Source organism: Chiroxiphia lanceolata, chromosome 16 (assembly GCF_009829145.1).
Source record: "Chiroxiphia lanceolata isolate bChiLan1 chromosome 16, bChiLan1.pri, whole genome shotgun sequence".
Taxonomy (NCBI): Eukaryota; Metazoa; Chordata; class Aves; order Passeriformes; family Pipridae; genus Chiroxiphia; species Chiroxiphia lanceolata.
Window position 1 is genome coordinate 8557924 of NC_045652.1, and position 25997 is coordinate 8583920.

A 25997-nucleotide genomic window follows, 5' to 3' on the forward strand; every position below is an offset into this window, starting at 1 on the left:
AGTCACCGAGATGCAGTTTGCCCTGGAGTGCTGATGGTTTTTATTGGGCCATCTGGGCTTTACTGCAACACAAACAGCATTACTGACGATTGTTATTAACAACATTATAATCATTAACAAAATACAGTGCTCGGATTTCAGGTGTTGTCCACCGTCCCGCTGCACAGCCCAGGATTTCTGAAGGTTAGGCTGGGATTTAGAGGACAGCCTGCCCAAAATCCAGCAGTGGGGACAGCACAGGGTCTCTAGGCACCCAGCATCCAGCTCTCCTGAGCACAGAGGCTGCATCTCAAATAATCTTTTTTCTTCTTGGAAACGACAGCTGACAGCCTTGCTGTCAGGACCAAACTCCACCTTCCCCTTACAAAGTTGGACAAAGAGTAACCAACACCTTTGCTCACAGGTATACACAGTTAGGAGAACACCCTGCCTTTCACAGCCCGCCCCATTTCTCTGCAGCAGGTGAGCCCATGATTTGCCTGCACTCAAGCACAAGGTGGCACATGGGGGGATGATGTCAAGTTGCCAAAAAAACAGGAAGTGGAAAAAAGAACCATCCAAGAGTGCCTTTCTGTTAGATATGGCTGTTTATTACCTAGACAACATATCTGATAGAGTAAATGAAAAATCAAACATCATCTCCACCAGCTGTTGACTCACTCATCATCTTTTTTTTTTTCCTCAGGACATTAGAGTTGTTATGAGTATCTGTGGCTTTCCTGGTTTCAGCCTCTTTTGGTGAGAAGCTGTGAACAGACAATACTTGCAGCAGCAATCCTGACTCTGGATGCCTCTTCCTGGAGAGGACATCTCCACCTGAGCTCATCTCACCTCATTTTAGGCACTAAACTGGGACATGTGGAGTGACAGCTTCAGTAAGCATCTCTGGTAGGAACAGAGGGCAAGGCAGAAAGGCAGCTTGTACAAGGTGTCCTGCACCAATGTGGAAGGAGAAGCATTTTGGTCTGTAAATGCCAATAATTCACAATATTGAATCCTTATATGCCTAAGAAGGAGGAAGGATCAAAGAATAAGCCCAACCACGACCTTCCCCAGTCTTGGCTAATGCAAAGCTGTCCCTGTGCACCCCATCTTGTGGAGGCACCCACTGCCCCCCTCCTAATCCAGCCGTGCTTCAACCCTGGCTTTGGTCTGAGTTCAGCTCTCCAGAGCACCACCAGGAAAGCAGGGAGCAGGACGGTGCCTTACTGTCCACTCACAATGCTTGCACACACAGTCCTTGCTAAATCACAGCAAAATGGTGGAGAAATCCTTACTAGAGTGCATTAAACCCAGACGGTTTTATTCAAGATGCGCAACAGAAAAACACACAGGGGGAAAAAAATTAATTTTACTTTGTCTGGATAGTGCCTTACTTTGCAGTGTGGTACCAGCCCCATCAGGAGCCTGGAGCCCCAGCTGATGGGAACTGGCAGGATTCCATGGCTTTCTAGTGAAGCCAGGCCAATGTAAAGACAGCTGCAGATTGGGTCCAAAATATGAAACCACAGAAAAGGTTCCTCTAAATTATTGAAGACATACTTCTGGCTCCCATGACTGCTTTTACAGCTCCCTCTCTCCATTCAAAGCATCATCACCCACCCGTTAAGCAGGATTATTTTCCTTTTCAATTGGACTTTGACTCAACAGCAAATTTAATTAACTGACCTAATGGACTAGAGCTGTGTATTGGAAAAAAGAAAAAAAAAAGAAATAAAAAACAACTCCCAACAAAACACACAACAGAAAGAACCATTACTGCAGCAAAAAAAACCAAAACAAACCACCCAAGTTAAACCAAAACACCCAAGCACAGCAGGAGCAGCCAGCCCAAGGACACCCACAGCAGTGCCATCCCCAAGCTGTGTGTCACCCTTCAGTCTGAGAGCAGCCAGGAAATCCTGCCCCACTGCTCTTCCAAAAAGCTCTGCACGTTCCTTCCCAGCTTTGGAGCCGCTGGGGACATCTCTGGCCTGGGATTATTTATTGCAACGTTCAAAGCAAGCAATATGTCACTTTGAAAGCGAAGCACCACTTACAAGGCTCACCGCTGAAATCCGACTGCATGATGTATGGTGATAATTCAGCCAACTTCCCATTGGCTTATTTTGAGACTACATCCCTTTGCACAGAAAAATTTAATCAGAGATCCACTCATTAATACTGACTTCATCCACTGTGGTAAGGAGCAGCATATTCCCCTCACCCTCCTGTCTGCACACAGCTGCTACTCTGTTTGCCTTTTCTGCTACTAGCAGGAAAAGTGGAAAACAAAGAATAGAGTGTTTCCCACCTGTCACAAGATCACCTGATGGAAGCTTCCAAGAACAAACTCATCATGCAAGATGCAGTCAGGGTGACATGCATGCAAAACAGTGATTAATTATAGATGTTTTGCTGAGGAAATTTCTGAGCATGAAGGGCAAAATTTAAATTGCTGATCAGCATCATTTTTGTTCTAATATATTTGGAAACAAACTGATGGGTTGGAATTAGCCTCCTTGTACCAGCTTTGACACCTGTATCTGGCATGTAGAAAGTAAAATTAAAAAATTATTCAAAATACATCCTTTCTGAAGCAGATTCCATTCTTTTCATCAAAAAAGGGTGAGTTATGGGTGGAAAATTGACAAAAAAACGTGTTTGTGAAGCATGAGAGCCCAGTGTGGTGGAGGAGTGTGGGTCCCACCATCCAGCCCCTCTGACCCTCCAGACAGCAAGATGGTCCAACCCTGCTCCTGATGGTGCCTGAGCTCCACAGCTCCATAGGCTGAGTGAAACCATGGTGTGGGAGGGAAACCCACCCTTCATCAGGGGCCCTGCTCAAGATCTCTCTGCTGGGAAATGGCAGAGAATGCCACCAACCACAGCGGGTCCCTTGCCCAGTGCTGCTGCCCAGCCGGGGATCATCCTTGTGCTCTGCAACTCCTGCTCCCACCAGCACCTCGACTGCCAAGCTCTGCTCCTGGTTTTACGCCTCGAGAACAAAAATAGGAAATTCAGAAATTGTTTAAAAATAAGAATTCCTATCCCAGCCAAACATCTCCAGCGCTGACAAAGCTCTTGAGTGAAGTCGGCCTGGGACTGCTCCTGGCCCAAAGCTTGCATGGTCTGTGTCTGAGTCCACCTCAGCTGTGCCACACAGGGCTTGGCACTGAATCCCAGTCCTTCAGAAATAAAGGCATGAACAAACCTGCTTACAGAATAGGAGAGGTCAATGTGAAACACCTCCAGCTGCATCATCTCACCAGCAAACCATGTCGAATTTTTGCCAGTGCCTGGGCTCTGGGATCATTCACTACTGCCCTCTCATTCTTCTAATTTTTGACTTTGTGCCCAAGTTGGCTGTCACTGAGAAGTGCAATTAATGCTCCTGCTCTTCCTCTGCACAAAAGCATTCCAAGTGGCACCAGTTAAGCCAGGATTGACACAGTGTGCTCCCAGCCAGCTCCAGCTGTTGGGTGGCAATGCTGGGAACAGCTTCTGCAGAGGACAGAGTGCAAATTAAGCTTCCCTGGAGACCCCAGTGAAGGCCACCCCTTGCAGGGTGGCTACTGGGACAAACACTGCCCTGCATGGGCTCATCTGCACACCCATAACTGCTGCTTTGTTCACCCCAGAGCCAACCATGACCATGCTGAGCCAGTAACACCACCACAATTACCTGTGAACACCAGGCTGGTATTCTCCAACTCTTCCTGTGGAACCTTGAAGCTGAAGGACTCATTGTAGAAGGGATCTATCGTGCCCCGCATGCAGGAGGTCTTCTTGGTTTTTGTTAATTTTAATCCATGAACAAGCTGAATTTTCACAAAGGGATCTGGCAAAAAGCACAAGGCACAGGCTCTGCATTACAGGCATTATGAGTCAGTACCCCTGTTCATGAAGGCTGGGCGCTACAGGGATGGACCATGATGAGAAACAGCCTTTGGAAATGGTGGGGACTTGTACCCCCACACTGCTCCCACGGATTTGCAGTGGAGACAAAAGTCAGGCAGCTGGATTAAAAACAGTCCTTGCCAAAACCACAGTTAATGACAGCCTTGATACAGACCAAGCACACTGTTCTTTTTGGAAAATGCCAATATTCTGGCAGCAGCAGTGGCTGGGGCAGAGAACATGGGAAAAACACCTGAGAACGTAAGCATGAAGCAGTTACCAGCCAGCATGCTCAGAGCCAGCAGGGAGCACTGCCCATGGGTTGCCTTACAGAACACAAGGGGGGAACATTAAAGCTCCTGGTTCCTCACCTCACCCTGGTACAGAGATTTTTACTTTAAATATGGCAAAGGTATTCACAGGGTAAGCGCTCCAAAGACTTTCATTATTCTTGGTTATAAATTTAAGACGAATATCCAGAGCCTTGTATTGATAAGAACTGAGCATCCAAATCCCCCCGGGTCCCCCACAAATTGCTGCCTCACTACTGATGTGCTTTAGAGGCACATATATATAATCTGTGCATGAGTAATGTGAGAAATGCACTGCCCTTTACCTGAACCTTGGCTCATGTCTGTCTGAAGGAGCTGTTTTGCTCTAATGATGTCCACGTTCAGTCTTCCCGCGCTGGGTAGATAGTTTAGTGACAACAGCAGCTCTCCCAGCTCCACTTCATTCTGCAAGGAAAAGGCAATGTGGAAATTTAGAACAGAGCTCAGAGTGGAAGGGAAGAGAAGGAAGAGAAATTAAATAAATCCCATTTGTCTAAGTGCCTGAAAAATGAATTTTAGTCACGCTCTGAACTGCAACCAAGAACCATCTGGTGGTTCCTCGTCCTAAGCAGAAACAAGAAAAAATACTATCCCCAAGTGAAAATTGTTCTTTAATATTGATTCTTCCCCAGCTTTTCAGCAGCAATGCAAAGAGGACCTAAAAGGAGGCAGAAATACAAGGTCAGTAGTTTCTACCTGCTCCATTTTGAACGGTTCCAGGTGGTTATGATCTTAGCCACGTGCAGAACATAAATCCATTCGAGAAGATATTATCTTTACTTCTCAGCCCCCAGGGACCACATCAGCCACTTGGGAAATTCAGGCATGCAGTGGTTAATGTATCCCTGGGTCACAAGAAAGCAATTCAGAGGAGACATTCCCTCAGCATCCAGCCATCTACCCAGAGACCATGGCACAGCCTGCCTGTGCCCTTGCTGTTCATCAGGCTGCACTACTGCCACAGCTCTGCTTCAATACAGCTGTGCAGCCATTATTTCTTTTCCTTCTACTTAATGATGCTTAAAACTAGTAATTAAAGAGCTGGAGAGCTGATATCACTGCTCCTCTCCTGTCTCGCACAACCTGGCTCTGAGATGCTCTCATTGTCAGATGCAAAATACACACACTGAGACAACTCTGGAGCCTGAAAACACACCAGCCAGTCCAGGAAGGGCATTGATCCACCTGCCTTGTCCTGCCTCAGGTCCACACAGGAGTGCAGAGCTAGTTCTTCATCCCAAATAGTCAAACAGTTCAAACCAAACTAGATCAGGTGGTTACAGCCCATTTCCAAGAGGAAGAGGAATGGCAGTGGTATTGCAATCATAACAAAAGGCTTAAATATCTTTACTGATGCCCCATATATTAGATTACAGAAACCAGAAACTAAAGGGCTGGGTAGACAATAAAGTAAAAAGCTCTGAGACACAGTCACAGCCTGAACTGACCCAAAGAACCAGGTTCATCAGCAGATGGGGCAGCACACAAGGCACAATCCCTGGCAAAGACACCAGTGGCTCAGGGAAACTGAGGCTGGGGCTGCTGGGAAACTCAACCAGTTCATGGTTATTCAGCTGCAAGTGGAAAAGCACAATCTCCAGTGGACGCAGAAGAATCAGAGGGCTCAGACCAAACCCAAGTGGGCACTCAGGGAAAACCCTTGTGCCCTGCCAGGAGCAGCACAGCACCTCCTGCCTGGTCAGCAGCCTCCAACAGCTCCCACTCATGGCAGGTCACTTGGCTCCTTACCCAGCAAGCCAAGCACTAAAAAGTGATGTCAGGTAATGGCATTAGAAGTTTTTCCCAAGACACTCGTTCATGCTTTTCAAGTGTGCCCATAATTCTGTTAATTATTTTAAGGGAAGGAACATGCAGTCCCCACCTCCACAGAGGCCATGGCAGGATGGGTGTGCTCAGAGCCAGCAGGGAAGAGCAGCCCCACTGCAGGCAGCACCAGCAGCATTTGCAGCCGTAACACGAGGTCTTTTCAGAAGGAAGCCCAGATCCCTGGATAGCTCACCTCCCCGGGCAAGTGACTCAGCCTTTTCAAGGCACTTAATTCCAGCAGCCAACTGCCTCTGATATTATAAATGCATTATTTCCAGCTTAGCCACGAGGATCTGGGAAACATGCTTCAAATCCTGCCCTGGTGCCTGAGGGGACGTCAAGCACTCGAGAAAATTAATCAGTTGCCAATAGTCACCACACTTTCCTCCCTGGCACATCAGGCTGGCACTGCCCCGACTGTGCTGCTGCACCACATCCACCAGGATTCTGCTGCGGTCCCCTGCCGTCATTAGCAAGCAAGTAAAGACTTCACGGGTTGCCCCGAGAAGCAGGAGGTACAAGGCACACCTCCAAAACCTACGGGAGGTTTTAGTTCCCTATGCTTTCCCCGAGAAGCTTTGCTGATGTGACAGTCTTGCTCACCCGCACCTTGGAAACACTCTGTGCTGCTGTACCCACTGACCCCCGTGCCCATCCCCTTGTTCACAGGCATCTTCACCAGCATTAGGGCACGCTGTGCCGGGGGCAGCAGGCACAGAAGCGTGGCTCTCATTCTGTCACGCACACTGGAGCATCCCCAAACCTCAGGCTCACACAGGGGCTGAGCTGAGAAAAGGGAACATGCACAAGAGGTGTCATCAGCACGCTGTTAAACGTAGGGCAAGGAAGTGCCTGAATTTTACGTTTCCTGGGTCTTTTCATCAGGAAACTAAAATGCTGTTGGTTTTGCCTTCAATATTTTGCTCACAGAAGGCAGTGTGCAGAGGTGCCCCTACGAACCCCACGCTAAGGCATCATTTCAGTTGCCATTATTATGCTGATGACGTGCTGAATTCTGCCAAGATCCCAGATGACCCTGGAAAAGCAATTTCCTGTTTGATGAGATGCCGGGAGTGACACCAAGTCTGGGATGTCTGAGACTCTCCTGAAGCTCTGATTAACATTTCACTCCTGGCTGTTCCTCTCCACAGCTGTATTACACAGCCAGGTTGGATTTGCAGCCCTGCGCTCGCCTGTGATCCAGAACCTTCTGCAGTTACTGCCTGGGTTGAACCCAGAAATTTTGAAGCAGAATTCTTTTTTCTTCTTTTCTGTCATCTCTGAAACACAAAGAGGCTTCCCCAAAGGAAAATGAGCTTCTAACTCATGCCATTTGCACATCTTGTTTGGACAGTCCTTGCTCACAGCCCCCCAGACTGTTTGTTGTGCATTGCTGTAACACCAGCAAAATTCTGCAGCTGAAACCCTCCCCAGTCCCCAATGGGAACCAGAGCACATTACATCAGCACAGACATCTATGCAACACTCCTAATGAAGTTTCAGATTGATTTTCTTCCTCAAGGTTATCTGTGATGATACCTCCAGGCACATTAAAAAACTGATGGTTTAGAACAGTTTGCTCTAACAGGTTTTCTACAGCATCCTGTGACACACAGCCATCATTTTGGGAAGGCTGAGCTATTAAGGATCAGAACCTGAAAAAAAACCCCAACTTAGAATGGATAAGAACAGTGTTTCCTACTTAAGGTATATTGAAAAGAGTCACAAAATCCCTTCTAAAGTGTAACTGTCTTTGCATCTGTTTGGACAGCCATAAGAAAGCCTCTGTTGTGCAAAAAGCTTTAGGAAGAAGATATCCTATGGAGAGGTTCTGCCCACAATGGGCAACCCCTCCTCTGGGCTCCTCCTCAGCAAAATACACCCCACAGCATCCCAGTCCTCTGCAGAAAGGGCAAGGAGCAAACAACACTGAGGGGAAGGGGTGAGGTGACTGAGACTACAGCTGGAAGTAGAAGAGATAGATAAGGATAAAGACAAAACAGTAAAGAAGAAAAATTGCTCAGTGATGGAGCTTTAAAGACCGAAGAGAGAAAGTAGGAAAAGAATCCCCACTGAAACGGAAAATACAGAGTGAAAGAAAGATGGTAGAATGTTATAATATAAAATAGGAAAACAAACATAGGTTAAGAGCTAAAAATACTGTTATCATGACAGACAATAATCCATCATGGCTGTCTGTCTCAGTTCCTACAACTCCAGTGACCAGAAGGGTGAGGGTATCCTTCCCTCTGCCAGGCTTTGCCCAGGGCAGCTCCCACACTGGCCACAGGTGAACTGCCAGGTTGATATCAACATCCTGCTGCTGAGCAAGCATGGCCCCACATAACCAATCCACATTCATCATCAGTGATTCTGCAGCATTCTTTCAACTAAACAGCCACTAAGGTTTTGGATAGCTAAAAAAAAGATGGAGAAAAAGGAAAAAAAACCCTGACAACATTCCCTTTCATATTTAATTTCCCATGACTGTCACAAACATAGACCCCCATTTCACACTGATGCACACAGCCTTGAGCCAGCTGTTGTGCCAGCTCTCTGAACTAAATCTCTGTCTGTCCAGCACTTTCTGCCTGTATGAGACATGGGGATGGCATTAATTTCAATAATACACTGTGCTACCAAATGCAAGGCATCATCCCCATTCCCCAAGGATGGCTCCTCCCCAGGGCTGCAATGGATAAGCCAAGGAACGTGGGCACAAAGAGCAAACCTGGTACATGCACAACTGGGGGCCTCCAAGCCACATGCCATAACCACCTGGCAGAGCAGATACCACTAACAGCCAAGGGAATGTTCTGAAATCAGTCACTACCTGAAATCCTTTCTCCCTTTTCCTCCCCAGCCAAGGCACTGTAAGAACAACAGTGCAGTACTTGTAGGCTCATCCCTGAGATGGAGACGAAAAATTGCAAAGCTGCCATGGCAAAGCCACTCTGTTTGTGGAGCACATACCATCTTGAACACAAGAACTGACAGGTCATTCTAGTGCACTCGTAGTATGAAGTTAAAAAAGCAAGTCCAATACATACTCCCTCTACTACAAAAATGGCTTAAATTGAGGGAAGGAATTTCATGCTATTTTCCCACCACAACCAGGCAAATTTTTTTTTCCTTTTGCAGAATGATCTCCAAGCTCTCATTACCGCTGGTCTAAAACATTTATTCCTGCCCACTCAAATCTGCCAAAAGAGAAATGAATCATATGTCAATAAAACTTGGGGTCCTGAACATGTGCTTCAGAATTAGTTTTAGCGGCGAAATGTGCGAATCTGAGCCCAGCTACAGCAGGGCCTGCCAACTTCATTCATGGTAATTAAGCAAAGCCACACACATTTCAGGGGATATTTAAGGAGCGCAGAGTGTTCCTATGGGGACTGGACTCAAGAGCCTTTCCATGAGCTTTAGAAAGGCATTAATTACCCTGCAAGAAAAAGCCTCCCAGAACTACCAAAGATAAAGAATTTGGCAATACCTGCACTGACATTTTCTGCAAGGAGTAAGTCCTTCTGCTTAGCTGCTGGCTTTGATGATACATTGGGCATCAGCTCGCCGGTGCCTCTGCTTTGGACTCAACCCCACTAAGCACTGAATGTGTGACCCAAGCTCAGGGTGCTCACGTGCAGGTACAGCCTTCTGCCTGAGGCTGGACATCGAGTAGTTTATTGCACTGAGAGGACAGCTCACTGCTCACCCATACTCGGTTCTCTGACCATCCATTCCTGACACAAGGAGCAGGGCAGTGCTGCACCGCCCACCTCGTTACAGCCAAGGTAAGTTCTCCAGCTGTTCATTCACAAGCAACTCCACCAGCTGGTAATGAAGATGATTCTCAATTAATGACAATGGGCTTTCACCCATTAAGGAGCTAGCTGTACATCCCACCCACACCCCAAGATAAGAAGCTTATTTTGGTCCTGCTCACATTGGAGCCAGTGGAGCTGGTTGTTTGCTATAGAAGCTGGACCACGCCTCACCTGGGAGAAGCTCAGTGTCCCTGCTGACACTGCACACACCAAAAGATTCCTGTCATTCCCCTCCTTTTTCAGCTCACTGGTGCTGGCACAGTCCTGTACTAAGGCAGTGATCCAGCTCTGGGCTTGATTGGGCTCAGCATGATGGTGGGACAAGGACTCAGCACTTGACTTTATCCACCCACTATGCCAATGGCTTCCAGGTGGAGACAGCGAGTGCAAAAACAGATGTTCTCCTTAGCCCATACCATTTGGCCACTTTCTCTGCTCTTCCACAAACCCTGCTGCCCTGCCACTCCCACCAGTATGAAGAGAAAACTTTCTCCACAGCTCCTGCCATCTGGATTCACTTTCCTCCCTCTCTCCAGCCCATGATGGTTCTGTCTATAAATTCCAGTAAAAAAAAAAAAAAAGAAAAAAGAAAAATTCACGTATTTTGTGCCTTTCATCTTTACATATCATGCCTATGACTGTCTGTGTTTCTCTCCCTCTGGTTACTGGTTTTCCAAGCACCTGCTTCAGCATTTTCTCTTCAGCATTTTATCACTGCGGGGGTGCTGCCAGCTGCTGCTCCGTGTCACAGCCCGGGGGCAGCCAACCCAGACTGGCAAATTTTCCTCGAGTAATGATCAGAACTGCACCACAGCAGCTTTGTGTTGCTCTCCAGAATCCAAGGAGAGCAACCTTCTGCAAAATAAAGTGCTACTGCACGTAGATTTTTCTTTTTTGCCCCTGTTATCACGATTTCACAACACAAAGCACACTTCAGCAGGCTCAGGTTCAGTCCAACAAGAACCTGATAAAGGCTGCCTGTCCCTCAGAGAATCTAGCAAAAAAATGAGAAGTATAAAAAAATTGTCAACATGTCAAATCTATCATTCCACAGGCAGGAGGTTCCAACTAATCATAAAAAACCCTCACAAATTTCTAGCACGAAGCATCACTGTTATTGAAAGACATTAAAATGCATTTTTTCAAAGCAATAAGCTTTACTGTTCTACTTCTTCCAGGATTTATTTTAACCCTTTGAACAATTAATTTAACTTCAATTATCACTAAGATGAAATACCTCACTAAATGAAAATCTTATCATTGAGAAAACATGGGAAGATGATACCAAACATCCTCCCAGGATGTCCTGTACAAGCACTGTTGTGCACTGTTGTTCCCTCTGCAGTAGCAGTCTGCCAGTTGAGGTAAAAAGAACAAGGAGGTATGAAAAGACCAAAACAAGGCTGTTTACTAATCAAGGCATGAAGGACTTTAAGTTTTTCCATACGATAGCAAGGAAATAAATTCAAAAGGATTCTAAGGTTAGGCCTGCCCATTCAAACAGAGTTTTCTCTTTCTCCTTCCTTTTATAAATATCAGAAATGACAACTTTTGCATAAATAATTTATCTTGAATACTGGTGAAGCAGACAGCACTGCTGAAAACAGCAGCAGCTTTCAATAAAACTTTGGAGAGGGGGAAAAGGAAGAGTTGGCTCTGAACTTGGCACACAAAGGCAGAGATGATCTTGTCTAATCAAGGTCTGTATTAGCTGTGGAATGAGTCCATGTTACTCATAAAGAGATACATAATACAGGGAAGTATTTATCATGCAAAAGTAGGGGGTGGCAGGGAGAAACAAAACTGCATGGTGGGAATCACAGGAGGATAAGGGGATGCAAAGAGGAGAGCTCTGTCCTCAGATGCACAACACAGAGCCCGTGATGAACTGCTAATAGCAAAAATAAAAGGAAAAAAATTGTTGCAGGCACTTGTAAATGAACATCTGGGGGAAAGGCTCAATGAGGGGAGCCCAGGGATATGGTTTAGTGGTGACCTTGGCAGTGCTGGGTTAGCAGTTGGACTTGATGATCTTAAAGGTCTTTTCCAACCTAAACAATCCTGTGATTTTATGATTTTCCTTACAAATCACTTTGTAACACAATGGTCCCCTTGTCCCTCACTGTCACTCTACTGAGCAAAGCAGATCTCACTGACACAAAGACATGCCCTACATAAAGACACGTTCAGGGACCCCATGATTTTGATTTGTGCACAACTTTCAAAACTTCCCTTTTTTGCCTGAACATTGTTCAAGAAAATCCTGCAACGCTCCTACAACTATTACAGCAAATCCAGTTGGCTCTCCTGCAGTTACCTGGAGTCTTGATCTTCCTTCCCCTTACACAATGCAGCAGGTCTGAGCAGGAGGTAAAAGCACTCCCAGCCCTGCTGTGCACACATAGAGAGGCCAAAGCAGAGTCAGAGTCCGAGCTGGCTTCACTCATAAACACTGCTTGGGGGATTTCACTTCCACAAGTGCCTCATCACAAGTTTCAACTCCAAATCAGACTCTCAGACCCACATTGTAAATCAGTAGTGAGGACAATGATTTACTGTTCATCTCATCTAATACCTCTGGCTATGCCACCCTTTTGTGAACACAAAAATCAAAGAAAATGTGAACCATACAACTTCACACAGGGTTTGATTCAGCAAAGGCTTTAAAACTTAAAAATTGCAATCCCAGAGCTGGCAAGGAACTGGGAGAGGCAACCTCATTACACCAACCTTGTGTGAAACTCCTGTCCTTAACACAAATATTTGAGATGCTGCTCACACTATGCTCTTTGCTTGGCTTTTTACAGGGTTCTGTGCTTCTAGCTATGTGGGTGATACTGCTAATAGCAAATTTAGTCGTTAACCACCATCCCTGGTTGCAAAGCTCAGAGCTTTCCACTGAACAGCCCTTTACCTGGCTGGCAAGGAGATGGCCCTTTCCTGAGAACAGAGGTAAAAGCACACAGGCCCTCTGCATCTCCTCTTCCCATCCCATTGCATGGTTGAATCTAGTTCAAAACACATACAGCACGCCACTTGCATCAGACCAATATTTATGGCAAGTTTAGTTCCTTCAGGGTCGTGATGAAAATAAATCTACCACTCCTGTGCAAATTTTTGCTCATGCATTATGCCACAAGTCTGTAGAGATTTCATCTTCTATATACTTAATTGAATCAAATCATTACTGAACTGGCATCAGTGGTTCCCCTCGTGAACTCAAAGCACAGGCATGTTAACAACCACAGGAATGACCTGGGTGGGACAGTGTCCCTGCAGTGCCTGGGAATGAATGCAGGTCCCTGCAGTGACAAGAAACATCTCCCAAAGGTGCAGACTTCCAAAGCAGTCTTGAGTTGTTCTCATTTAAGCTGACACAGGATCTTTGGTCATGCCATCTCCTTTGAATATTAAAAACAGCTCCTCTACCTCACACTTATAAAACCAGTCATAGGCCCACATTATTCCAACCCAGAAGATTTTGTAGTAACAAGATGACAATGACTAATTAGAAACTGCATTACTTGCCAACAGGCAAAGGAACCGCACAAAAAAAACCCCCAAACAACAAAATAGTGAGAAAAATGGCATCAATAATCTGATAAATTCTGTTACCTGAGAACTAGGCACAAGGGCTTTCCACCAGTGTCCACCTTTCACAAGGTCTACATCGCTCAAGGGCATTGACACTTTGCCAATAACACAGTGGCGTGAGAATTTGTCAAAATCCACTACAGTTAAAAGCAGAGTTCTTCTCTGGGCTTCTAAAAAGGGGATTTCAAATGTGTACCTCTCCTCAAACACCGGGTTCTGCGTTTTGCGTTTCACTCCGGTCTGCTTGGAGTTCTTCTGATCAGGAAGAAGGCAGATCTTCACGTAGGGGTTGGAGTGAGCCATGTCTTGCCTTGAACCATCATAAGAAATTGGAGGAGGCAGATCTTTAGCCTCGATGACTCTCACTATTAGATAATTATGCAACAGATCATACTGTGTGCTAAAATGCAGCATGCCCAGCTGATACTTCGACAAGATCTCCTCATCAGTCAAGGAGTCCATATCATCACTATTTGAGTCAAGAGAGTACAGTCTTGGTTCAAATTTTCTAAAATAGTCATCTGGGGTGTAGGTTTTCCGCAGGATAGTTGGCTGAACTATTTCTTTCTTAGCTCCTATTATTCCAAACTCGATAGGCTTAATGTCAATCAGCGGAGAACTTGGCCTCCTCGACTCTAGACCTAAACAAGAGAAATGCACAAATACAATTGTCAGAAACTCAACTGAAGCAATTACAGGTGCACATCAACTTCAGGTGCTTCTTTGGGTACAGCTGTCCTGTGTCTGTGCAATGCAGGCTCCACAGTGGGACTTTTCCCCATTGCACTGCCAACAATTAACAGCACCCTTAGCTACAGCAAAGCACAAGCCCACCCACACTTTTCCCTCCCTGTCCATTTTCTCGTGCAATTACCACACATATGCTTCAGCAAGAAAAACAGGGCTGGTCCCTTCTACTGTGTTCCTGCAGAACAGGATGAGATTTGAATCAATGTACCTTCAGCTTGACTTGATTCCCTGTCTAAAAGATGAAAGGGAAAGCACTACAGTTTGATTTTCTTTCCCACAAGAATTACATTAATGTTGGAAGGACGACCTTACTTGAAATCCGCCGCGTGAGGCTGTAAGTGGACCGTGATGTATCTGACGACGACCGCCTTCTGTCAGGGGAAACATCCTGAAGAGTGGGAGGCAGCTCGCTGATTGTATTATCAGAGTCTCCATCTTTGTCCTCATTTTGGCTGCTTATCCTGTTATAAGGAGAGACCTTTGGATGATTCAACCCAGTACAAGGAGTATATACAGAATAACAATGTGTTCTGGCATTCTGGGTCTCATCTAGGGTGCTCAGCCCTGGATGCTGTGAGGTATCTCCTGATCTATCTGGCAAGCAAAAGGCTGAGCAACTGACTTCAAACCTATGTAAAAAACAGATTCTTTATCTTTCTGCCTGTCTTTCAAACAGAGTTTTATCAGTATTAAAGCACGACACAGGCCACAAAGGCACATGTAACTCAAATCTTGATCAGAAATATTATACTTGTCTCCAAGGGAAAAAAATAGGAAAACCAAAACCCCACAAACCACAAACCTCAAACAGCAGCTTACTGCTATAATTCACAGCTACACTTTGGAAGCACAGACTTTACCAGCAATGAACCATCATGGCAAACCTCTGTGATCAGATATCCCAAACCTACCACACACCTTTCAGTAAAATATGGCTTAGCAGGTATACAAGTAAAGTTTCAAAACTCGATCTTATAGACACAATTCATCAAGAGCTATTTGTTGACATGCCTTTTTAAATAATTGGCTGCTTTTTATCCGCTCCTATAAACCAGACACAATTCTCACCAGACAGTAATTTTACTGCCCAGGGGTCTTGGTGGGAGCAGGGAAGTTGGCAGGATCTAAATGACAAAGCAAATTTTGGTGAGAGCTGTAGCAGCTTTGAGAAGACTCAACAAAAGACTGGCATCACAGAGAAGTCCACGTGTAACTCCCGTTTCAGTGTGTTTAAACACATACACCTGCACACAAGTTGTTTTCGTACATAACAACATTCTGGTTGCAAGCCTCAACGTGTCACAGCTGCAGTGGCTCCAAAAAGCAGTGAGGACCTCCCAACTTGACTGAAAGAGGGGCAAGAGCAGAGAGTAATAACTACAGGAGATAAAAGTCTCCAACTGCATGCTCAGAGGGGAGTGCTGCCAATGGAAATGAAATCACACAACGGCGCATGACGTGTGTGCATCTGTTTTGCATCATGCAAAACAGCTCATCCACGAGACAGAAAATAGCAGCAGATCACAAGGGAAGTGTCAGCATGAAATGAGCAAAGCAAAAGGGAATTCTGTGTGTTTTGCTTCCAATTCACCCTTTCTACGTGCATGGCTCAGCTGTGTATAAATGAAGTAAGTTGAATCATTTTCATTAGTAACCAATGACTGGAACAGAGCAAATCACATATTCTGCAAGAAGCAGTAAACTTGCAGAAAAGCCCCTCAAATATAAAAAAACCCAACAACCAAACCCCAAAAATCAACTGGAAATTCTTATCCAAACCCATGAAGTTCACAGCAGGTTCTATGCAAATGTCACCAATTCAGACTCACACAACTCATCTACACTAAAAAAAAAAATCTGTTAATAATCAAAACCAAAGCCTATGCTAAAAGAGGCATACAATATTTGCACAGCTCTGCAACCCATTAAAGGCAGTCCAAATCATGCAGTTTGATATATAATCAGTACTTGGAACACAAATAGCTTTTCCATGTATAAATGCAGGTCTACACAATCACAGGTGGCATTTGGATATGCTTGTGTTTGAGAAGCAAACGCACAGAATGAGGCGAAGGCAGGGTGAAAAGGGAATCAGGAAGAGAGGCATTAAGGATGTTCTACAATGGGTAAACGTAATAGTGAGTTAATAACATACAGATGACCTTTAGTAAGGAAATTGCTACTGAGCCACAATAATTTTTCCTCAAATAAACTTTGGCTCTGGTTAAAGCAGCTCTGTTTCTGTTTAATCCGAACCTTTGGAAAGAGGAGTCTTGTCCTGATTTCAATTCAGCCTCACAGTGTGCACTGTTTATCTTTGGGGTTTGTGTAGAATATTCTGTAACACTCAGCTCCAACAGAAACCCTCATTCCCAGACCATTTCTGCAGAGACCAGGATGCAAGTGCTCCTCATGAAATAACGAGAAGCCACCAGGCACTCAGATCAGCGCAACTGGACTAACTGCAGGAAGGGTGCTTTTTTCCCCCTAAGTTGTCACTGTAAAAAAATTCAGAAAGTGAGAAAAATCCATAGTCTCCCAAGAGGAAGGGCTTTAACTTGCAGCTTTAACATCCCCTCCTGAATTTCCAGGACAATGAGGTGTCTCAGAGCTGCCAAAGGGAAAACCTATGGACAGAAAACAAAGGATGGGTCATTAAGCACAGGCATTCAGATGTTTGCTAGTTCACCAATGAGGACCATAAAAGCAGTTTTCCCCAGGGGAGTGGGTAAGGTGAGGAATGAACAAATTGCATTCTGCATTACACCAGTGTCCTGGGCTCATGAAGAAATGGCAAGATGGAAAGATCTCAGCTGAAAACTTAGATCTATTTTTAAAACACTTTCAGGCTGCAAGCAGGACAATAAATTGATTTGTTCCCAAATTCAATGCACGCATCCAAATGCAAAATACAGTGATATCAAATTCGTTTTTCCTTCCAGGGGTTTCCACTAACTCCAAAAGCTTCCTTTTCAAAAATAAGAGTTAAAAAAAAAGAATGAGGGGTCAACTGGCATACACAGATCTCTGAGCACTTAAAAACATAGCCATCAAACACCTTATTCTAAGACCAAGTCCAAATTCTTACTCTGCTCACACATCTAACTCCAGACATTGTTCTCTACCTCCAAAACCACATCTGGATATTTAAGAGCATAAGATCAACACAGTGAAAACAGGAATCTTCTTTGGCTTCTGAATTCTGAGCCAACAGAGGCTGCATGGGATCATTTCCACCTTAAACCTGCACACACAAAAAGCTTGGCTCTCCTGTTCATCAGCGAGCAAAACATACCGAACCTGGCTCCTGCCTTTTACTTTCTTTTCCTCTTCATCTTCCAGACTCTTCTTCCTCTACAGGAGCATTTTTTCTCCTCTCAGTCACATCCCCTTGACTCTTTTACCTCTCCATATCTCCTCTGCTCTCTTTGTCCTCCTCACTTAAATAATTTCTGGGTTCCCTCACCGTTTTCCAACAAAATCACCCTGGAAGCGTAAATTATTGTCACATTCCCTGGCATTACCCTGGGTCCATATCAGCTCAAGAAGAGGAGCCCACTGCCCTTTGAAGCAAGCAAAGCCTGATCTCCAGCTTCTAAACCAATGTGTATTACAGGCATCCTCAGAAATCCCAGGATTTGCAACAGTGCCACAGGAGATGGTGACTTCAGTGATCCCAAGGCATGGCAGCATCCCTGTACCCTCAATAAGCAAAGCTTATTTTCTCCTGTGTCCTCCTCTTTGGTGCCTGCTGCCCCTCTCAGGCATTATCTCTGGGAACTCACCTTCTCTCAGCACTTAGGGAGACCTTAACTGCATCAAATCACCTGAAACTAGATGGAAAGATGGATATGTGGCCTGGGCTGGGGTCCCAGGGACTCTTCCCAGGGTTGTGAGTGTCCATAGGTGAAGAATAAAGCACAACAGGGTTGAAGAACCAGGTTGTTTTTTTCCAGAGCATGTTGTCTTCTGCTTATGGCCATTCCAGTAAGTTACTGTAGGGGCTTTCAGACAGAGAAGGACTGGGGGGAAACAATACAAGCTGGAGAAAGCATTTTATGAGTCCAAAGGTCTCCATGTTCACTATCTGTGGCAGAGTCCAACTCATCTGCAAAGCCACCATACCTCTAAGTTTTGAGATAAGAACAGAGCTTCAGTGCCCACAATGCCCCTTTAGCCACACAGAAGGATCCAGGAGTCATAAACTAAACCATGGTACAATCACCCCACACTTCCAAATACACAAGATGTCCCTTCTGCTACTCAGCACACCAGACAAACTCTGAATCACCCTCTCACTACAAGCCCAGCTACTTGTTCCCAAGATGTAATTGCTCCTGTACCAATCTTTCCACGTCCAATACTGCAACCTCATCACTGTGCTCTCCTGTGCGTGATGCTTTCCTATTTAGCATTGATTTTGTTTCCATTCCACATTAATTGCAGGTGAATCCATTTCTGGGCGTATATCACACTCTTAAATATGCTGCTTCACATTTAAAAACCACTCTAACACATCTTGAACAGCTCTATTTTTATTGCTTCAGTATTAATTACCATCCTATTCTACCTGGATTCAAAAGAGTACGCAGACAAGACTGCGATTTAAACATAAGAATTTATTTCATGCAGCACCAAGACATGAACCTTCCAGCCCTGAGACAGAGCAACAGTAGGTACTCACAGGAGTAGGTAAAATCACCTGAGTGTCTCAGTGCCTAGGTACCAAACTCTGAGCATCATATGATGCACTAAAGAGGCAAATTCTGTGTCACAAATTCTGGACACGCTGTCCATCAAACAGTCTGCTCCCACAAAAGACAGCCCAGCCCAGCTGACAACACAGCCACTAAAACACTGGAGAGCTCTGCTCCCTTCTTGGTTTCATTAATGCCTCCACAGGGTCACCTCTGTGCCACAGATTCCCAGCTGAGAGGGAGTAAAACAGAGAAGACTTCACTGACTTCCTTTGTAATGGATTTGCAAATACACTGATCAGAGCTCCAGACAGAACCCGGTGCTGGTGCTGTGGTTCTTTAATGATTTGAGAAGAAATCTTGAAGAGTCCTAAGGTGACGCAGGAGATCAAGTCCTGCTAAATGAAACTTTAAATGAATTTCCCCTTCAGAGCACGTACGAGCTATGCCTTTCATCTGCCTATATGATAACCACCTTCACGCTAGGATAAGAAAATATTTCAAAACAACCTCATCAGCATTTCAGCCAAGTTGAAGTGCTCCAAAGGGCTGGTCCATCTGAGGAGGAAATAGGACTGAAGATGAAAGGCATCTTTAGAAAAGGACACACAGCAAACCAGCTATCAGCTTGCTATGCCAGCTGACAAAACAACTTCTGTCTTACCCATCAGAAAAGGTTTTTACAAAGACTAACCTTGCTATTTGAGATACCAGAGCTGCCCTTTGTCACCTTGCTGTGAGTAGCCTGCGTTCCCACCCTCAGGAGGTTCCTCCTTTCTAAGTGGCACCCTCTGAAATGTCCCACTGCACCAACACTCTCATCGCAGCTGAGCAGTCCTTGGGTAAAGCTAGGAAATCGTGCATCTAAACTTACAGCCAGGCTGGAGTTTGAGCAGGAAAAGGTCCCAGGATTTCAACTTCATCTTCATTTGTTTGACAACAGCTACAGTCGAAACACTTCTGACAGCAATTTCTACAAGTCCACCGGCACAGCAAGAGATCCGAGATTCTAGCGAGCAGACCCTGAAGCCATTGGAAACCAAAGTACAACATTACAACCCATCAATAGCTATGGAGAAAAAACATTCAGCTGTATTTATGTTTGTGTTTCTGCAACAGAACATTAAGAACTGTATTTATTTCAGCTATACCAACAGACAAGTGCTATGCAGTTACCAGCCCAGCTCCACCGATGCCATAACAAGGCAGGAAAATAAGCATTCTCCACAGGTATTTTCCCTCTAGTAGAGATTTATTATTATGTAGGTTGGCAAGAGAGTGATTTACAAAACACTGTGGTGTAGCAACATGCCAGAGTAGAAACATGCATATTCCTTCATGAACATCAACAAACTAATAGATCAGCAAACGTACAACAGAAGGAATTAAAAACAGAAGGTAAGTGAAAGCTCCAATTTAATCCAGCAAGGATCTATTTAATTAACACAGCAGTGTGAACACACCTGGTCCCTGCAGATGTACCAGTATGTAACATTTGTATGATCCATACACATACAGCATTACAGCCCAACAAACTGGCCCCTAAAATGGATTAGCCAAAGCACACTATCCATGTCTCCCCTCTGCTATGATGATTAATTTAATGAAGAACCTTCAGTGATATTTTTAAAAAGAAGTTAGTTGACCCAGAAAAATACTTCATTTCTTAGGCTTTCATGATGGCACTGGCAGCACCACCTGTAACATTGCTCCTCTGCTGTGACAACCAGGCTTGTGAACTCACCACCAGATGGGCAGCAGCCTGTGGCCCCACCTTCATGCCATCCCTACAGCCTTCCCTCTGCTTCAAAGCTCTGCTTGCTTTGAGGGGAGCAGAGAGAGAAACTTTAGCCCATTTCCCACCCACACCAACTCCAAGTTCTGCAGTTCATGCAAAGGCTCATTAAGCAGCACAAGGGCACTGCTAAGAAAGGGGCACGGGGGAGACACAGCTGCCAGGGCACAGCACCTGCATCCAGGGTCAAACAGCATTACAACTGTGTGTGACCTTGAAATGTTCCTAAGAAGCTGAAGAAATAAAGCATATGAGATTTTCTCCACAGATATTTCCCCAAAATACTCAAGACATTTGCAGTATTCATGAGTGTACAGATACAAGGGCATTACCACACCACGAGGGGTTTCCTTGGAGGAACTCTGATCTACAGAGAAGATTCCTCAGAAACATGTCTTTCTGCTCCAGTAAAACACATATTTCTTTCCATAAACAAAATCTGGGCATTGAAAACCAAAAATTACCAGCCCAAAATGTGGTGCAGTACTTATATCTAGGACATCAGCAGAGAGTCAGAAAATACGAGACAATCCCCTCAGGATGGTGCGAGGAGACAGAGTGGAGAGTGAATCATCAGATTAACTCACCTCATTTATTGGTTCCAACTGTCCTTTTAGACATCCAGAATGAAGCAAAGGGAAACAAAATGAAAAAGACAAAAACAGGTTAGCAATGCTCAAATAACTTTAAATTTTCTGCCATGACATGCCCCAGCCTGGGATGAGCTTGAATTTCTGGCAAGACAGTACCCTGTAGATATTAGAGGAAGGAGAAGTCTCCTGACAGGGCATCAGTTTCTGCTGTTTCCAGTCCTTCTCCACCAAGCTTACTCTGCTTCTCCTTCCCCAGGAGCGAAATACCCAAATCCATCCTGGAGCATCAGAGTCCTGCTCACTGCTCCTTGCAAATGGGGTATCACAAGTAACCACTTCTTTTATTTTCTTTAATAACCTGTCTCTAATTGCAGCAACTACTTGCTGCTGACAGTAGACCACATCAAAATTTTCCAGTGGGAAAAAAAAAAGGCTTTTCTCCAGATTCAGCCCATATCCATGCAGCTTCAATGCCAACTTGTTGCAGTAACGTTTCTAGGAAGGGATACAGACTGAATACTCTCCATTATGTACACATCACTGGGCACCTTCAGCCTCATCCTCAGATGTGAGTTGAAGAATACAAAAGACAGACGTTAAATGCTTGAGCCACACACTCCAAAAATCCACGCTGCAGCCACCTGCCCCAAATCACAGCCAAGAAGTCATCACAAACCAGTGTTTTATTCACAAAGCCACCCTTGCAACATTATACTTGACTCATTTCATTTATAGTTGGAGACTTAGTATTTCAGCAGGCATTTCTGATGCCTGCTGAAATATCTTTCCTATCACGTTCCCTTGATAATGCCTAAAAGTTTCCTAATTGTCCCAGATGTCTTTCTGTAGGTGGAATCTCTAAAAAACAAACCCAAACAACACAAAACCACAGAACAGAACAAAACAAAACCGAAACAAACAAAAAACCCCCAAACTTCATTCTACTCTTCCACGTGTAGAAACCAGTTCCTGGCTTTATGCTCCTGACAGGGGCAAGACCAGCCTTTTATAAAGAAGCTGGGATGTAGAGGTTCCAAGAACTCTCCCGTGGATCACATTTTGGTGCAAGTCTCCCTTTTAAACTTCTTGGAAGCCACTGCTTGCCAAACAGGCCACCACTTGTTAGAAGCACAAACTAAAATACTAGAAAAGATGAAGTGCAATATGACAAGACAGCGATTACAGATAACCATGGACCAACTGTTTAAGAAAACTGTAAATGGTTTAAAGGGCTTTGTCATTCCTTATTAATGCAAAGTTGCAGTCAAAGCTACAGTGGTTTAGCAAAACTGCAAGGAGGATATTTAAATTGCTCTAAAACAAAGCAGCTGGATCCATGCCACTCAATCCAATGCCGTAGCACGTGACATGAGAAGAAATTGGCTTTTCCAAGTGGCCCACAGGGATGCACGGCAGGCTCGTGTTAAACAGCCCTCCCGGTCTCCATCAGTCACCAGTGACATGAACCCAGCCCTGTGTGCCACCAGCCCAAGGGCACACACAGCTGCCCCAAAAGTACCATGATAAGTGAGCCTGCGACCATCCACAAATCTCCACCAGGAAACAGGAGGGCAGGGACAAGAACTAGACGTTATAGTGCTGGAGAGGTAAACAAGTCACCAGCACCATACAGGGCTGAAATGCAGGGCCCATGAAAAGAAAGCAAACACGACCACCTGTTCATCCACCTCGCTCACACCAGGCAGGTGGGTCAGGGCTGGGGAGGGGCAGAGGTTTAGGGAAGGATGCAGCAGTGAGCTGGTGCTGGGGGATCCCTGAGAGCACAGCTGCTGCAATGTACTCAGCAACCCCCGGAGAAGAGCCCAACCCCTGGGGTCGGGGAGGCACCGTCATGCCCTGCCACGTCATTCCAAGCTGGCCGAGCAGAGAACAACCCAGATGGGAGTCTCCAGCCCCGAGTGAACCCTCATCGAGGGCCAGGTGCACCCCTGTGCCGAGGCTGAGTGCGAGGCAGGGCTTCATCTCCACACCCTGCTGCAGGGGCCCAGTCCCAGAGTCTGCCCTGGCCTGGGTGGGGGTCCCCCGCTCCAAGTCAGCACAGACGCCAATCCCAACCGGGTCCACAGACCAGTGACAACACGCCACGGTGGCAGTGCTCCTGGGGATCCTGCAGCAGGGTGGAGTCCTCACTGTGACAGACTGTATTGTGCCCCTGCAGTTACACCCCAGGAAAGGCTCACAAGCTCCATCGCAGTGAACACCACAGCCTGGGGACAGTACAGTCACCATGACTGACACCGCGGTGTGGGGATAACGCGGTGTTGCTGCTGAGTCCCCATCCGGGTAGCCCACCTTGTACCCACGGGCCCCGACGGCCGTGCTGCCGAAGGCAGTGCCGTGTCCGGCCCCACTCGAGACCCCCACCGAGCCGGGGGGCTCCGGGAGCCCCGAAGGACACCTCCGGTGGGGTCCAGCCGGGGCAGCTCCCTCAGCATCCCCGCTCCCACCCGGCGGGCGCGGCGGCGGCTCAGCCCCGAGCGGGAGGGAACGGGGGAGACGGCGAGGCGGGTGGAGGGGGACGCGGCCCCGCGGGACGGGGGTGCCGAGTGGCATCGGCAGCGGGGTCTGTAGCAGTGCCCGGCCGGCCTGCGAGGCTGGAGATGCCCCGTTTGTGTTCATCAGGAACTGGGCGGCTGCGCTCGGAGCAACGGGCGAGAAACGGGCGTCTCGGGGGTCTCTCAGGGTCTGAACAAGCCCGACAACAATTCAGCCCCACAACGCTGGGTGAGCCCATCCATCACCCCGCAGCCCGCGGCTCCCCGCAGCCCAGGGCGCCTGTGCCTCCCACCCCGCGGGTGCCCCCCACCCCGCCAGACTGTGCCCAGGCTGGAGGGGCCCATCGCATCTGTCTGCCCGCGGGGTTCAGCATCCTCCTCCCTCCAAGAAGTCCTTGTGTAAAATCAGGACTCGCACGTCCCCGGGGCCATCCCGCTCCCCCGGCAGAGAGGAGAGAGGCCCGAGGGCTGCTCGCCAACCCCGCGGGGATCCGCTCCCGCCCCGGCGCCTCGGGAGCAACAGCTGCCGGCCCCGCTCCTGCCCCGGCCCCGCCTGGCCCCTCGCCGGGAGCCGCTGTCGCCGCCGGGAACTCCTCCCCAGAAGTTCCCCCGAAGTTGTGCACCCGCACCGGGCACGGAGCACGGGGGGATGAGGGGGGCCCGCCGCGGCACCGCACGCGTCCCGCAGACGCCCCAGACGCCCCGCCATCCCCAGGGATGAGCGGCGGCCCGGAGGCTCCGCACCCACCTGGATGTACGCCATGGCTCCGCGGGCGCGCCCGGCGCCTCCCGCCGCGCGGCTCCACCCGCGCCCGCCGCGCAGCAGCCGCAGCGGCACCGGCACCGCCCCGGGCGGGGGCACCGGGGGGCGGCCCCCGCGGGCAGCACCGGCCCCGCGCAGCCACCGCCGGCGCGGAGGGACCCGCCGCCCCCGCGGGGCCGGGTGGAGGGAGCGGGGCTGGAGCTCCGAGCAGCTCCCGCCCGGCCCGGCCCTGCCCGCGGAGCCTCCGCGGGGCCGCAACAGGTCCGCCGCAGCGCGGGCGAACACTGACCTCCAGAGGGCCCGGCGCGGAAATTCAGGGATGCGAACCCCTCCTGGCCGCCGGGACACGGCGCCGGTGGAAGCGGGGCACGGCCGGGCAGGTGCGGGCGGTGGCCGTGGCGGATAAAGTGGTTTTACAGCAGCGTTTTGCCGCGAAGAGTTCGTTGTGTGAGAGGATGCCACGGACACACCTGAGGTTCAACACGGATGCGGTTGTTTCGTGAGCTTGAACGAACAAAACGTACACACTCACGCCTTCCCTGGCAGAGGTGAGGTAGCTGGAGCAAGGATTGGGCTTGGAACCCACAGACCTTAATGAACATCGTGTCCCTGCGCTTAAATGTTGGGTCCAGCCAGAGGCAGGGTGGGAGGAAACGTGGTCCAGCGATGGGCAAATCCCACTGCGTGGGTGGTTTGACCTCAAGAGCTCAAGTAGCAAAGCGCTCTTCTGAGGTCAAACTCTTGAAAGCACAGGAAAATCGGGGATTTGGGGTTGTTCTCTTGAGCACCACTTTGGTGCCACACAAATTAGAGGCTTCCCGGCATCCTGGTGTAAACAAAGGCTTCTGACCTCGGTTTTGGAGGACACTCTCAGGCTTCTCGAAGCAGTTTACAGCTCAGCCCAGCTGGATGGTCGGCAGCTGCTACAGGGCATCTCCTCGAGTCACAACAGCCCTGACTCACCACATTTCAGTTTACTGTGGTGAATGGTAAAAGCATCTCCTGCTCTGGAGAAGAGGATACTCCAGCTTTAAATGTTGTCCAGACTAAGAACACTGGTGACTGCTGCTCCTTGTGGTAAGGAGGGAGCATCTGGGGCAGGATGTCTTTGGAAAGCTCTTCCATTACTGATCTCATTTAGTTGCCCATTTAAGTTCTCATTGAATTCAATGAAAACTCCTGTTGACTTCCGTGGGAAGGGCCACACTCTGAATCAAAAAAACATAAATGCTCCTTTTCCCCAGGGAGAGCAGCTACTGCTTTAGAAGAATAATTACCACAGTGAAGATAAGCAAGAAAAAAAGCCTGTAGTGCTTATGTGTTTCAGGCAGTTTTGAGCATACGATTAAACTGTGGTACAAGTTGTTTGTCAATTTTTGCTCTGCAGTTCTTTTTAATTCCACTTCTTTCCAAGTACCAGTGTTTAA

At 47.3% G+C, this 25997-nt stretch overlaps 1 protein-coding gene across 1 annotated transcript in view; it reads right to left on the reverse strand.

Moving 5' to 3' along the window:
* The window catches only part of SYT17 (synaptotagmin 17), a 34102-nt gene extending 9482 nt beyond the window's left edge, over positions 1-24620 (reverse strand). Inside the window, exons 1-7 of the mRNA XM_032704442.1 lie at positions 24556-24620; positions 21286-21303; positions 19778-19926; positions 14519-14667; positions 13478-14097; positions 4496-4616; positions 3665-3820 (exon numbers count right to left, since the gene is read on the reverse strand). Of these exons, the coding sequence (XP_032560333.1) occupies positions 3665-3820; positions 4496-4616; positions 13478-14097; positions 14519-14667; positions 19778-19926; positions 21286-21303; positions 24556-24570 (1228 nt within the window). The 5' untranslated portion in view covers positions 24571-24620. The remainder of the gene's footprint in view (positions 1-3664; positions 3821-4495; positions 4617-13477; positions 14098-14518; positions 14668-19777; positions 19927-21285; positions 21304-24555) is intronic.
* Between the last annotated feature and the right edge of the window lie 1377 nt (positions 24621-25997).